This window comes from Vespula vulgaris, chromosome 13, assembly GCF_905475345.1.
Source record: "Vespula vulgaris chromosome 13, iyVesVulg1.1, whole genome shotgun sequence".
NCBI lineage: Eukaryota > Metazoa > Arthropoda > Insecta > Hymenoptera > Vespidae > Vespula > Vespula vulgaris.
This window is the reverse complement of record NC_066598.1, coordinates 2,681,187-2,694,988: the sequence shown is the minus strand read 5'-3', so window position 1 is coordinate 2,694,988 and position 13,802 is coordinate 2,681,187. Positions and strand designations below refer to the sequence as shown.

At 34.2% G+C, this 13,802-nt stretch overlaps 1 protein-coding gene across 2 annotated transcripts in view; it reads left to right on the top strand.

The window, feature by feature from the left end:
• LOC127068319 (suppressor of lurcher protein 1) overlaps positions 1-13,802 on the top strand; it is a 299,973-nt gene that overhangs the window by 251,826 nt on the left and 34,345 nt on the right. For both annotated transcript variants that reach the window (XM_051004344.1, XM_051004343.1), the window contains exon 10: positions 9,825-10,011. In XM_051004344.1, coding sequence (XP_050860301.1) covers positions 9,825-10,011 — 187 coding nt within the window. The remainder of the gene's footprint in view (positions 1-9,824; positions 10,012-13,802) is intronic.

Here is a 13,802-nt window from a genome sequence, read left to right as displayed (position 1 = left end):
AGAGATAGATAGATAGAAAGAGAGACAGAAACAGGGATAGAGAAAAAAGAGAAAACATTTCTGGTTATCTTTCCTTTTTCCAATCCCTTTTTTCGATATTTTTCCATCGAATACCTTTGATAATCGGCACACGAATCCGTATACGCAAAATAAATAAAAACTATAAAAAGTGGGAAAAGTTAAACCATCCAATCATGTTTTTCTATCGTAACTTTTACATGTTTGATGTTCGATGCACAATTTTGATCGTAAAACTAGACATCAATCGTGAAAACGTATATACTTATCCTTTTATTAATAAGAAGGAACATCTTAAATTTAATCGATAAATATTATTCTTTATATTTTGCTTTGTTATTTTTTTCTTTCTTCTTTTTAGAGTGCTACATGGTAAATTTTCAAAAACGAGAAAATTCAGGCAGTATAAATCTTCGTTTCTTAAGAAGAAAAGTCAAGAAAAAAGAAGTTTTAAAAAAGTTAAAAAGAGAAAGAGAGAGAAAGAGATACTGAAAGTTGAGAAAAGAGATTTAGTTTAAAATGGTAATTCCAGTTAATCTCTGTACACTACCTACCCATCTTTTTAGTAAATCTGTAGACGCGGAAATCACACGAGTCAGCATCTCTGCGTTATCTCTTTTCAGAAATAATAACAAAGATAATGAAGATGGTATCTAATTAACTGTATCTACCATCTCAGTGCATTTTCCTTTGGAACGTATGAACTCTTATGCCGAAGAGGCAATCCTTCTATCTTTTGAATTCCGTTAAGAATTCCACGGATTCTATCTTGATACCATGTTCTAACCACAAAATTCCACGTCTCAACGTTTCATCCTCTTTCTCTTAATCATCTTAAACCGTCCTGACCACGATTATGGTCAGGAAAAAATATGGTCCTTAAAAAAAGTATATGTGTATATATATATATACACATTGGCCTAGCCAAGTTCATACGAATTATTTTTTTTTGTTGTCTTTGTTTTTTTTTAGACTACTATTCTCTATATAAAATGTATTTATGATTAATTTTTTTTTTTAATACAAAATTCTCTTCGAACTGCATGTAATATTGTTTATTCAATAATTGACGAGCATGTTTTCTCTCTCTCTCTCTCTCTCTCTCTTGCATTTTCTCATTCGTTCGATATCGTACAGACCCATCCGTTTTGAATATAGTCGAGAATAGCTAGAAATCCTCGGTAGCTTTTCTATACGGGTGTGCAATCGTGGTACGCATGAATTTTCGTCTGAATTCGTGCTTCTGGCGATCGTCGGATTCGTTTAAATTTCAAGTGGCTACAAACGGGTCCTGGTTAACATCGAAATGAAATATTTGAGTATATTACGGATATGCTCGTTTCAAAATTATATCCATCTTAATTGAAAATAATCTTTAGAAAAGGTATCTTAAAAAAAAAAATAAACAAAAACAATTAAAAAAAAAAGTAGGATGAGAAAAAGAAAATAAATTAATAGAGAATAAGAAAAAAAGAAAAAGGAAACGAAAGAAAGAAAGAGATAGAAAAAGAGAAAATTAAACGAAATTTAAAAATCCTTCGAATTTATGAAATATCTCTGATGGACGTGTTCGACGAATTGAATCGTCTGATGCGATGATTGATGCGCTCGAAAAGGATCCTAATTAAAAGGAATTATTCGAGGGATCTATTTCCGTTCACCGATTGACGAAAGTTAAAATCGACGAATGAAAAAGGGACTAAAATATAGGATTTAAATTTTTTATGCTTCTATTCTTAGTGTATCGAATTCGATTTACATTCAGCAAAAGATTCGATCGAAATAATCTGAATGATAATAAATGAAAACAATTCGTGTACTATGTAGAAGAGGATTGTACTGAGAGTGTTTTTATCAGATTATTGATATTTGGAGGATGCTACGAGCGAGAATAAAATGTGAGACAGCCGAATTTAAATGAAGGCTGAGATAGAGAAGGAGAAACAGAGAAAGCAAGAGAGGAGAGAGAGAGAGAGAGAGTGAGAGAGAATCAAGAGACACTTTAGAGAGAAAGAGAGAGCCAAGTGGCAGAAGCCGATAAATCAGCTGTTCTAGTCGGAATTAGTTACCGTTCCATTTTGCAGGAAGGCTAAGTAAGCCTCTTCCTTCTTCCTTCCTCCAGCTCTCAATTTCTCAAACCCCGTTACTGTTTCTTTATCCTTTTTTTTCCACTCTCTCTCTCTCTCTCTCTCTCTCTCTCTGTGCTTCTTACCAACCCCTTAACATCCTCCCTCTCTTTTCCTCTTCCTCATTATTCTCAACATCCGGAGCAACGTCTTCATCTAGAGACAAAACCGCAATACTCTTCTCTCCTTGTCACAAAGATCAACATTAGTGTCAAGTCGACTTAACTACCTCGTTAAAGTTTTCTATAAGATCTTCGTTAAATTTGAGGGTTGAAATAAAAAGAAAAAATAAAAAAAATGTATGTGTATATGTATCGATATATCATGAAGTTGTTAAAAATATTATTTCTAACAAACTCTTGATTTATATTGATATGGTATAATGTTATAGGAAAAAAAAAGAGAAAAAAAGAGGAAAAAAATGGTAAAATCGTTTGAAATAAATCCTTTTTAATTTCGTTCCTATCGTTAATAATATTATCTATCTATCAATAATAATAAAAAAATATTCATTTATTATTCGTTGAAATTATTGAAAAAACAAGTAGATGTTAAATTTGGACTAAAGTCAGACGGTGACATAACGATCGAACGTTCTTGTTGACCGGTTGGGTGGGCGTATGCAAAGCAATTTTGAACCGAGTCAAGTGAAACTAACAACAGCTGTGCTAACAGGTCAAGATAGTGTCGTTTTAACGGGTATTCCTCCACCCTCTACTGAGATTGCAATTAAAAGTCTTATATTAAAATCAAAATGATTAACTAATGATCATCGTTTCTTTTTTCATTCGCGATTTATCCGAATAATTACAGAATTGCATATATATATAAAACAGTTTTAATTTTTTCAAAGCTTAAGCAATAACTTTTTTGGCATTTTAAAAAAATAGTAAATATGAAAATCGTCAGAGTATAAATTTAAATGAGTTCTTGTCTATCAAATTTTTGCGTTACAAATTTAAAGTGTTTTTTTTTCTGTTCGCATTTTTAAATAATCATATAATATCGTGCTTTTTTATTTTATAACCTTTGATATACGAAATAGTCTATTAATAATAAATTGAGCGACTAACATTAAACAACGATCTTCCTCTTCGTCGAGACTCTTCCCATTACTTTTTTTTTCTGGATTACAGGTCATCTTCTTTTTATTCTTTCTCCTTTTTATCACTTTCTTGCTCACGTCTTCCTCCTCCTTTCTCTCCTCCTCCTTCTACTCTTACTCTTCCTTCTCCTCCTCCTATTTCTTCTCACTGCCTCTTTTCTACGGACAACAAAGAGAGTACCTCGACAACGGAACGATCGACGAGATATTTTAAAAGAGCACTTTTAAAGCTCATCCAAGGACCTACGATTAGGCAATCTCACACGACGCGTGTCTTCCTCAAGTTTATCGAAGAATGAACGATTACGTGAAAGACTTGGAAATCGACTGGAATTAATGACTTTAAGATAAATTCTTTTAGAATTTTTCATTCAGATTTCAGATTTCCAGATTAGGATTAGAAAGGATAATAGTTTTTTTTTTATTGTGAGAAAAAGAATATTATTGTTTTAAGGGCAATGGTGTTGTTACTTTCTTTTTCTTTCTTCCTTTCGTTTCTTTCGTTCCTTCTTTGTCTCTTTTTAGTTACTACTGTGGCTAAACAAAAAAAAAATCAAAGGGTAGCAAAAAAATATAAGGACAATCTCCCGTAAAAGAGATAAAGCTTGTTTGATTTTCTTGTACGATTTCTTCTTGGGTTCTCTTCGAAAGTCCCGTTCGATTTACCTTCGAGATAAATAACGCTTTTAAAGGTAGAAACTTTTCCAACGGAGAATACAAAGGGCATTTTCGAATTTACCTCTCGTTGTCCATTCCCCGTACTTCCTATTTAATTGTACGATACTAGAATGCTCACTTTCATTTTGTATCTAACTACTACGAGATTTAATCCAAATTTCTCCAACTCCTCTTTCGTGGAATCCTGCGTAATATTATCCACTTTGTTTAATCTCTTTTACTTTTATTTAAAACAGGGATAATCTTTAATCCGATAAACAGAACGTTTCGAAATCAAGGATTCCGACATACATACACGACATTACATTAAATCTTTTACAGATAAGTACCTCATAAAAATCTATCATAGGATATAGTTCTGAAAAGCTGAAAGTAGTAAACCTCGATGATATTAGTCTACACCAATAGGAAAGTAACCCTCGTTTCGAACGAACTAGAATCAAAGATCATTGACGTACGATCGAACTTTCTTGGCGCTATCTTTAACGAGACTTTGACATTAGTGGACGTGGAACGAGGCTATCAGAAGCTCCTTTTCTTTGCGATGAATTACCTACCTTAACTTAACTTAGCTATCTGCTAAGGAGAAAAGTCACATAAGGAAATATGAACGTACATTATACGGTATATTGAACTAGAAATATATAAAAAGAGAGAAGGAAAGAGAGAGAGAGAGAGAGAGAGATGGATAGATAGAAAATCCACATGGATATTTCGAAAATGGCAACGAATTTTGCTGAGCAAGGTTATAGATATAGTTGATGTGAATGTATTAAAGGGGGAGGAGGGCAGGAAAGGTAAGGAATGAGGTTGCTTAAATCTACGGAGTTGAGACAGGACTTACCGCCAAGACGCAAGCCGCAAATGGCGTTCAAATTAATTTCGGCAAAGTTTGTCGGTAAATTATTAATACCGCTGGCTGGCTCAACTACGACTACGACGACTAGGACGACGACGACGACGACTATGAGGACGAGGACGACGGCGTGGCGGCAGCGTTGGTTGGTGCAATGGCGGCTGCTGACTCGGTTGTCCCCAGCTAAATGTGCCGCTTAATTAGGAAATCCGCAATTGTGGGAACGTGGGTATTGTCGACGGTTTTGTAACCGGCTTTCAATCCTAACGCTTTAGCTAACACCTCGCGTGCGATCCTCACGCGACGAAACACGTTTTCCCTTCGTTCGAGAATAGTGACCGCTGGGATACGGATTGCTAATGGATTCGTTCGGTAACACGTGCATAGCTTAAAACTATTCTGACAAGCTTCCGAGCATTACAGCAATACGGTGTATATATATATACATCTGTAGTTGAATATATATTTGCTTTATATCTGAAATATTGTACAAACGATTGAAATACTCTTATTTTTATTATTATCTTTTTTTGAAATTCGAAGAGAGAGAGAGAGAGAGAGAGAGAGAGAGATGGAGAGATGGAGAACTGACTACTTTGGGAATTCAACGCCATGGGAAATTCGTTTCTAAGCTTTAGAAAGTTTCCTCCACTTTGGTATATTCAACGTTAGAAAATAATAGCTTAGGTGATAGTTGAAATATAAATATCTCTGTTTTCTGATAAAAAAGTAAAATGATTCCTTTCTTTTCTTTTTTTTTTATTCTATTTGGTTTTATTTTATTTAATTTTCTTTCTTTTTTTTCATTTCTTCTTTTTATTATTATTAAACCTGCCAGTGGTATTTGTAAAATAAAGAGAAAGAGTGGAAAAAGAAAAAGATAAGAAAAAAGGTCAGAGCGAGTAGGGGTAATAAGGCAGACACACCGTACGGTGTTTACTTTATTCGCGAATAATTTCGTTTTTAATTAAACCTCTTTTTCAAGCCCCACTTCTCCGGATCTTATGAATAATTTTAATTGAAAGACGTGCCTCAGTGGCCTTACGGTCGTGATATATCGAACAACGAAATACGATTTCGTGCGTACGCTTTCAGGTAATACTTTCTCTTTCACTTTTTCCTTTTCTTTTCTTTTTTTTTCTTTTTCTTCTTTTCTTTTCACGAACAATTTCATAGTTGATCTCTCTCAGGCTTCACGATCGCATCGTATTCTCTCGGAAGCGTAGGAATTGATCACCATAAGTGAATTCGTCTCCCTTGGATATAACCACAGACGTACTTGGAATACTTGCTGGCTTTAAGAATTTTTAGAGAAAGAGTGAGAGAGGAGGGCTCATGAATGCAAATTAAAACGTTTGCCATCTCCCCCCTCTCTCTCTCCCTCTCTTCCCTTCTCTCTCACTCTTCTTCTTTCTCTTTTTCTTTCTTTCAATCTTTCCTTCTTTTTCTTTTCTTGCATATCTTCTTTTCTACCTTTCACCATTATTTCACTTTCCTTATAAATGGTGTTCAAAAGTCGATAATACCTGAGAACGGCCAACCACCAATCCGTTTATAGATTTCAAAGAATGACAAAGGAATATACTTAATATTTCTTTCCATTCCCCATTGTATCGCATGAATTTCAAGCAAACAATGATGATTCGGAGGATAATTACATTTTTCAATGAGATTTTATTAAAATCAATATTTATCTACGTATAGATATACCATATCTCGTTAGTTTCCTGCTAGCAAATTCGATAGAAACTAGACAAGATTTATTAAAGGCCAAAACAAGTTTCGTTCTCGTATATCCCCGTAACTTTAACTATATCTATTATATCTACGTAACTTCGACAATGACTCGGAACATTTACGTTGCGTGACTAATATTTAATTTCTCTTCATTATCGAACGAGAGGAGACGAGAGAGAAAGAGAGAGGGAGGGAGAGAGGGAGAGAGAGAGGGAGAAAGACGAGTTAGGATAGATGAAACGTCATCTCCAAGCAGCACTTTAATATTATAACATACTTCGAAGTTGCAGGATAAAATATTTTCCTATTGTTTTTTTCCCTTTTTTTTTGTTTTTTTTTTCTCTCTCAAATAAAATAAATAACACAAGGGTCTCCATATAGATTTTATTCTTCATTAATATTTTTGATTTCTTTTCATGAAATATTCACTGCTTCTATATTTACATTGTAATAATAATAATATCGAAATGGAAAATGGATCTCGAGTATTGCTGACAGGACATATTCTATCTCATATTAAAATTCGAACGGAAGTTTCTGGTATTCATATAGGGGACATCGAACGTCATGAAAACGAAGCACACATTATATTTTCAGATTATGCAAATCGCTATGAATAAAAATCTTCTTCGCTTATATTTTTGTATTGTATATTCTCTGTTTCCTACGAATAAATCTATTTTTGAATATCTATTCTTTTTTCATTTATTGTTTCTTTTTTAAGTGATTCTTACTTAAAAAGATTCTTATAAAATATCCGATATGTGGCGCATTCATTCAGACTGGTAACATATTTTTATGTCATTTAAAAAGTCGGTAACGTAGACTTACGTTATTTGAAAATCTGTAACTGAGGGACGAGAACGTTGTCCTTACGTTGTTCCACCCATTTAAATAGCAGACACCCTGCGGCACTAAGCAATAAACGTTCGAGAATAGTACGCGGCTTGCAAGTAGCTGTCTAGCTCTAAAATGTGTTAATATCGAAATATGGAAATTTCTTCCCTTCAAGGTAATTTGCATGGAACGAGAGAGAAAAAGAAGAACAAACGAAAAACAAAAAAAAAAGAGAGAAGAAGGAAGGAAAGAAGAAAAAAAGAAAAGAACGGACGATTTATAATTAATCCAAACAACTCGCAATGATTTATTATACGATTTTCTACTAAATTTAATATCAAAGGAAAAAGGAAAAAATTAAATATACGGATGTTACAAAGTCGAGAAACACAGGGCAAACATTTTCTTGGCATTTACAAGATTCTTTTTAACAAGGTATTTCCTACATTCAACGACGTTCTTTGAATGCAACCAAGAATGGTCAACAGAGATAGAGAGAAAAAGAAACAGAGATAAAAAGAGAAAAATAAAATGCGAAAAAAACGAGAGCCAGAGAGAGAAAGATAGTGAGAGACAAAAATCAGTTTCTAGTTTCTTCTCCGCAGAAATCTACCAATGCTTTTGTTAGAGAGAGGGAGAGAGAGAAGGAGAGAGGGAGGGAGAGAGAGAGAGAGAGAGAGAGAGAGAGAGAGAAACGAGCAAACAATATTCTCAATATGCCGATAGCGTCGCAGAGTTCTCGAGATAAGAAGTCGCTTGTAAAACTCTCGCTCCAAACACTCATACAAGATTCATGACTCCGTATGCCTCGGCCCATTCCAATGTCGTATCTTTTCAGCTTCTGTCATATTAAATTTATGTCATATCTCTTCTAGGATTGCTTTCGTCACCTTTTGATACATCTTACACGCGTCAAAAGATTTTGTAGTTAAATTTTCAGAAATTAGAAAATTTCTTTTTTTCTTCTTTCTTTTTCTTTTCTTTTTGTATCTTTGTATTTTTTTGTTTTAAGTTAATAACATTTGATGATTAAAACAATTGAAATATATATATAACTTTTTACGTAATGAAACTAAAAAAGAACTTATAATTCGGATAGATATAAGAAAAAGAATGAATTTACTTTGTTTGAAAAAGGAGAAGACTAGTCGTTCCGTTCGCCGACACGATATTACGTCATTTTCTAGAAATTCGATAAGAACCATTCACCTACCGATATTGGCGGTTTTGTGCCACGAAATGGAGCATCCGTGACCCTCGCCAAATGACAGTTCAATCGAATTTTAACCCCTCCATCTCTTCGATTCCACTTCTCTCTCTCTGGCTGCGAACTCTTGTGGGTCTGATATTGTACGGTCAAAGCGTGAAACTTATCGGTGTCAAGTACTATTCCAAAGTCCGAGTTACAATCAGAGCGATGTAACATTTTTTTTTTTTCTTCCATCGTATCTACATCATTATAATTCATTGGAATTTTTATTCCTGTTGTTTTACTATTTTCTTTTGGTTCTTTTTTCTTTCTTTTTCTTTTTTCGAAATTATATTTTCGAAAGATCATATAATTATATATGTACGACACGTAAAATCATTGAAGTAAGAAGATCACAGACACAATACTCGAGAGTGAAAAGCGAACATCGAGAGATACGCCAACGACTTGGATAGTTCACGAAGTTTTAGAACCTCTTCCACCAGTCTCTACGACTTTTCTAAGAATATGTAGAAAGTATAGTGCATACTTGTACTCGAAATATCCGTGAGCCGCGAGGCGCCACCGCTCTTTTGGTTTACGTTGTCAGGCTTACAACTCTGCAAATAGGTGCGGCTGCTTATCTGCTTGGAGTTTGCGACTTTTTAGAGAAAATACTTTCGAAGGACGTATAAACTTACGTATATAATACGTGCATACGTACATATATGCGAGACCCATCCAAGACATTTGCGGATTTTTTATTTCTTTTTTTCTTTTTCCATTTTTTTTATTATTTTTCCTTTTTTTCCATTTCTCTTTATTTATTCATTTTCATTTTTTTTTTGTAGTTTTTTTTCCGATTAAACGGTTCTGACAATAGATTGTAAAAAACGAACAACGCGTTCTCCTTTGTTATTTCATTTCCATTTTTTTGTATTTTATTATATTTTTACTTTTTATATTTTAATTCATTTTTTATCTTTTTTATGAATTATTGCTTTGTACATGTACATTCTGTACATGCAACAAAAATCAATATCGCATATCCGATCTACAAACGCATCAGCTCGTGAAACTCCAGAGAAAGCGATAAATTCATTGATTAATATGATATACCTTGCGTATAAATAATCCAAGGTATCAAAAATTTTCCCAACGATTTCATCTCTCTCATCGATCCCTCATATCAATTTCACATTCTATTAATTAATGATATCTACCGACATTGGCTTCTTCTTTTTCTTGTTCTTCTTCTTTTTCTTCTTCTTTTTACAGCATCATCCTGCGATATGGTGTTCAACAGTGACTTGACAAAAACAGGAGTAGTTACATCGCCAGGATATCCGAATCCTTATCCATCAAGGACTAATTGTAAGTACGATTTCCAAGGAAGAGGAAAGGAACGCGTCCAAGTGATATTTCAAGACTTTAATCTTTATCATACTCCTGGCGACACGGACGAGTAAGTGAAATTTATTTTCTCCCTTCTTCATTACCGCGATCACGTATTTGAATCGATATTTTTCCACGACGCAAAAAATTTCAAGAATCGAAAAGTCTGTCTCGTTAGATCTAACAAGGAGTTGGACGTGGTAGTTCGAAAAAGTGGAACAAAGAGAGAAAGAGAGAGAGAAAAAGAAAAAGAGAGAAAGAGAAAGAGATAGATATAGAAAGTAACGTAGTAGAACTATCGAAAGGGAGAACAACCGTACGCGTTTGATGTGCCGTCAAATACAATTTCAGTAAAGTGCATCGAGTAGCATCCACGAATTCTAGACTCGTAGATATATATATATATATATATATATATATATATTTGATGTAGTGTGTGTATGTGTGTGCGTATGTGCGTGCATGAAAGAGAGAGAGAGAGAGAGAGAGAGAGAGAGAGAGAGAGAGAAAGATATATATATAGAGATAGAGAGATCGATCGACAACAAGTCCAGGTTGGTCTCGGCTATCCCTTCGTGTCCCTTGTTGTGTCCCTTCGATCGATTTTCGGGCGTTAGCTCGAGTTGAACGACTACGTCACGTTTCCGCACGTAAAAACCGCATCGTTACCGCGCACTTTCATCCCAACACGAAATAGTCGTCGAAACGTCAAATATTAGAGATTTCGATTTTATTCCTGTTAAAAAAAAAAAAAAAGAAAAAAGAAACAAAAAAACAAAAATAAAGAAAGGAAAAAAAATAATATATTTTACGTTTTGTTGAATGAAATAATAGCCGCAGGTCCGATCCGAAAAATTTGATATCCGATTATCTAATACGAATAGTCGTTGGGGAATTATGTTTCCTCTTCTAAATCGTATATAATTGTATATCGAGCTTCAATATCTCGGATTAAATCGAAATTATCTATTTTGTTCTCTATTTGTTATGTATTTGAAGTATCACGATTTAAACGATAGCATCTCATTCATTATCATTGATTAATCATTTGTAATAGATAAATGTTTATGTATACATGATTTAGAAATGATTCGAATGGATTTCATCTCTTCTTTTCTTTCTCTTTTTCTTTTTTCTTTTTGCTTTTTTCAATTAATTAGAAACTCCCTTGCTCATGTCGGATTTAACCGAAGTTACATCGAAGTAACGTGTGCTTCGGTCAGTTCATCAAAGCCATGAATTTCGTTCTCGTATCTTCTCGGTAAGTGACAAGGATAGACCGATTGGCGAACGAAGCAATTTAGCAAATGCAGTCGCACACTCTCGATATGTAGCTACCTACTACTTTAACTCGACGTGACTATGTATCACGTTTGATCACGAGAAAATGGTCGCGATCTTCATTCGTTTCCGAACGAATTCGTTTCTTACTTTCCTAACTCGAATTAAATGCTCGATCTAATCTTCCCAATCAAAATCCAAAAGGATTAATGTCCCTTCAAAGATAAGAGGAGTTTATTCTTCGCGAACGTAAACGTAGATAAAAAGGAAAGTTTGACAAAGTTAATAACTTACTATCTCCATTATATAATTCCGAACAGATATATAGGATTGTTTATGTGTGTGTGCGTATATGTGTATATATATATATATATATATATATATATATATATATATATTTATATTTATATATCATCCTTGCTTAGATATATCTACCTATCTATGTGCAGATGTTACGATTCGATTTACGACACGCGTAAACTATAAAATTCAAATTGCTTTACCACGATCATAAGATTTTTCTCCGTTACTCCGAATCGTAAAAATCGATCGATCGATCGATACGCTCTTCTCCATTCGTTCGCGAGATAACAAAAGAGGAAAGAAAAAAAGAAACAAAAAATCAAAAAAAAAACAACAAATTCCAAAAAATAAATCTTCTTTGTTGATCTTATCTTACGAGAGAACCTCTGGAAGAAAGTTAAAAATATTACTGGGAAAGGTAATCGATTTCATAAAATTCTATTTGAAAGAGATTTCAATTCTCTCTCTATATTGGTATATCCTTTAGGAATTTTTCGAAAGTTCCCATGAGAGAAGATGAGTCGAGAAGAATAAGGAAAAAGATCCCTTTTTCTTTTTATATGAAGATCGGAAAGGGAGAACAAGGACGACAAATCGAAATCGTCTAGGTATGGTATTCGAAGAATTCAATGGGAGACTAGGGGATAAGCATAGAGCAACGTACGTACTCACTATGGTTGTGGGTCATCCTCTCGTTTATCTTCCACCTGGCTGACGTTTAGTGCTCTTTAATCAATGCTTCCCCTAGCTTGCTCCACCCACTTCTCTATCCAGTACTCTCCCTCTTTCTCTCTCTCTCTCCCTCTTTCTCTCTCTCTCTCTCTCTCTCTCTCTCTCTGTCTCTGTCTGTCTCTCTCTCTCTCTGTCTCTGTCTCTGTCTGTCTCTGTCTCTGTCTCTGTCTCTGTCCATCTCTGCTTCTATCCATCTCTCTTTCGCAGTTGGTGTTTAGTATTCCCGTACATTCCAATCAAGGACTCTTTCGACGAGTCCCACTAAATGTTGTTCCTATGGGAATCAACAACTGTATTTCTCTATATGCTTATTCTCTCCTCAAAGAATGTACCTATCGATAAAACGTTTTCGCTAATCTCTCTTTTAGTTTTCACTATTATCCTAGAAAAATATCTTTCGAAAAGTTTTTTTTAGTAGAAAAATAATAAAACTGAAATAAAGTCTCAGTAAAATTTTTCCACAAGATCGAAATGTCCGAATATTTTTACGAGCTTTCTCTCTCTCTCTCTCTCTTTCTCTCTTTTTTAAATCATAGGTTTTCATCATTGTTTCGATTCTCGAAGGAAAGTTTCACGATAAAAAGAGACCTTTCTTACCATCCTCTTTATCTTTTAAAGAATTGTCCCGACGTATATTTATCCACGTTCATTCGTTATTCGATTTATATTTATAAAGATACATCGAACTGTACGTATATATATATATATATATATATATATATATATATATATATATATATTGCGGAATAGTTTGTAAAAGGAGAAAAAGTAGATTTAACTCGTATATCTATCTATGATAAAAGTTTCACGACGAATCGATAACCACGCGTCTTCACACAAAATGAAATCAAACGGCAAGAAAAGCAAAGAAAGATCGGCGAGATTCTTTTTCTTTTTTTCTTTTCTCTTTAATCTTTTTCACCGATAATAAAAAATCATCCAATCGAAATTAAACCATTCCGCTCTTCTTCGAACGAACGAAATGCGTTTTAAATAAAGTTTACTTTGAGAACTTTTTTACTACTTGGTAATGAGAAACGCGTTTCCGTCTCCCTTCGCTCATAACCACCCATCCTCCTCAAACCAATTAAGAAACCTTAGCACGGAGGTTGAACTGTTAGGTCAGCAGCATATGCTAAGAAAAAGTTTTCTTTGAAGAAAAATTCTCTTTGTTTTCTCTCTCTCTCTCTCTCTCTCTCTCTCTCTCTCTCTCTCTCTTTCTCTTTTGGACGTAAGCGTTTTCTTCTTCTCATTCCGTGCATTCATACGCGAAGAAAAAGAGAGGGAGAGGATTTTTCTGAATGGCCAAAGAGTAACTCAGTCCGACATTTGATTTCCCTGCCCAGTTTCCTTCGAATCATACGAGTGGATTGCTCGAAATTTTCTTTTCCTTTCCCAAACGTAGACGAACGTACGTACGTTCATGTTCATTCATGCATGAACTTGCCATAAGGACTCTATCTATCTATCTATCTATCTATCTTTATCTCTATCGTTCTATCTTTTTTTCTCTTTTTCTCTCTAACTTTTGGTTCTGTGCTCGTC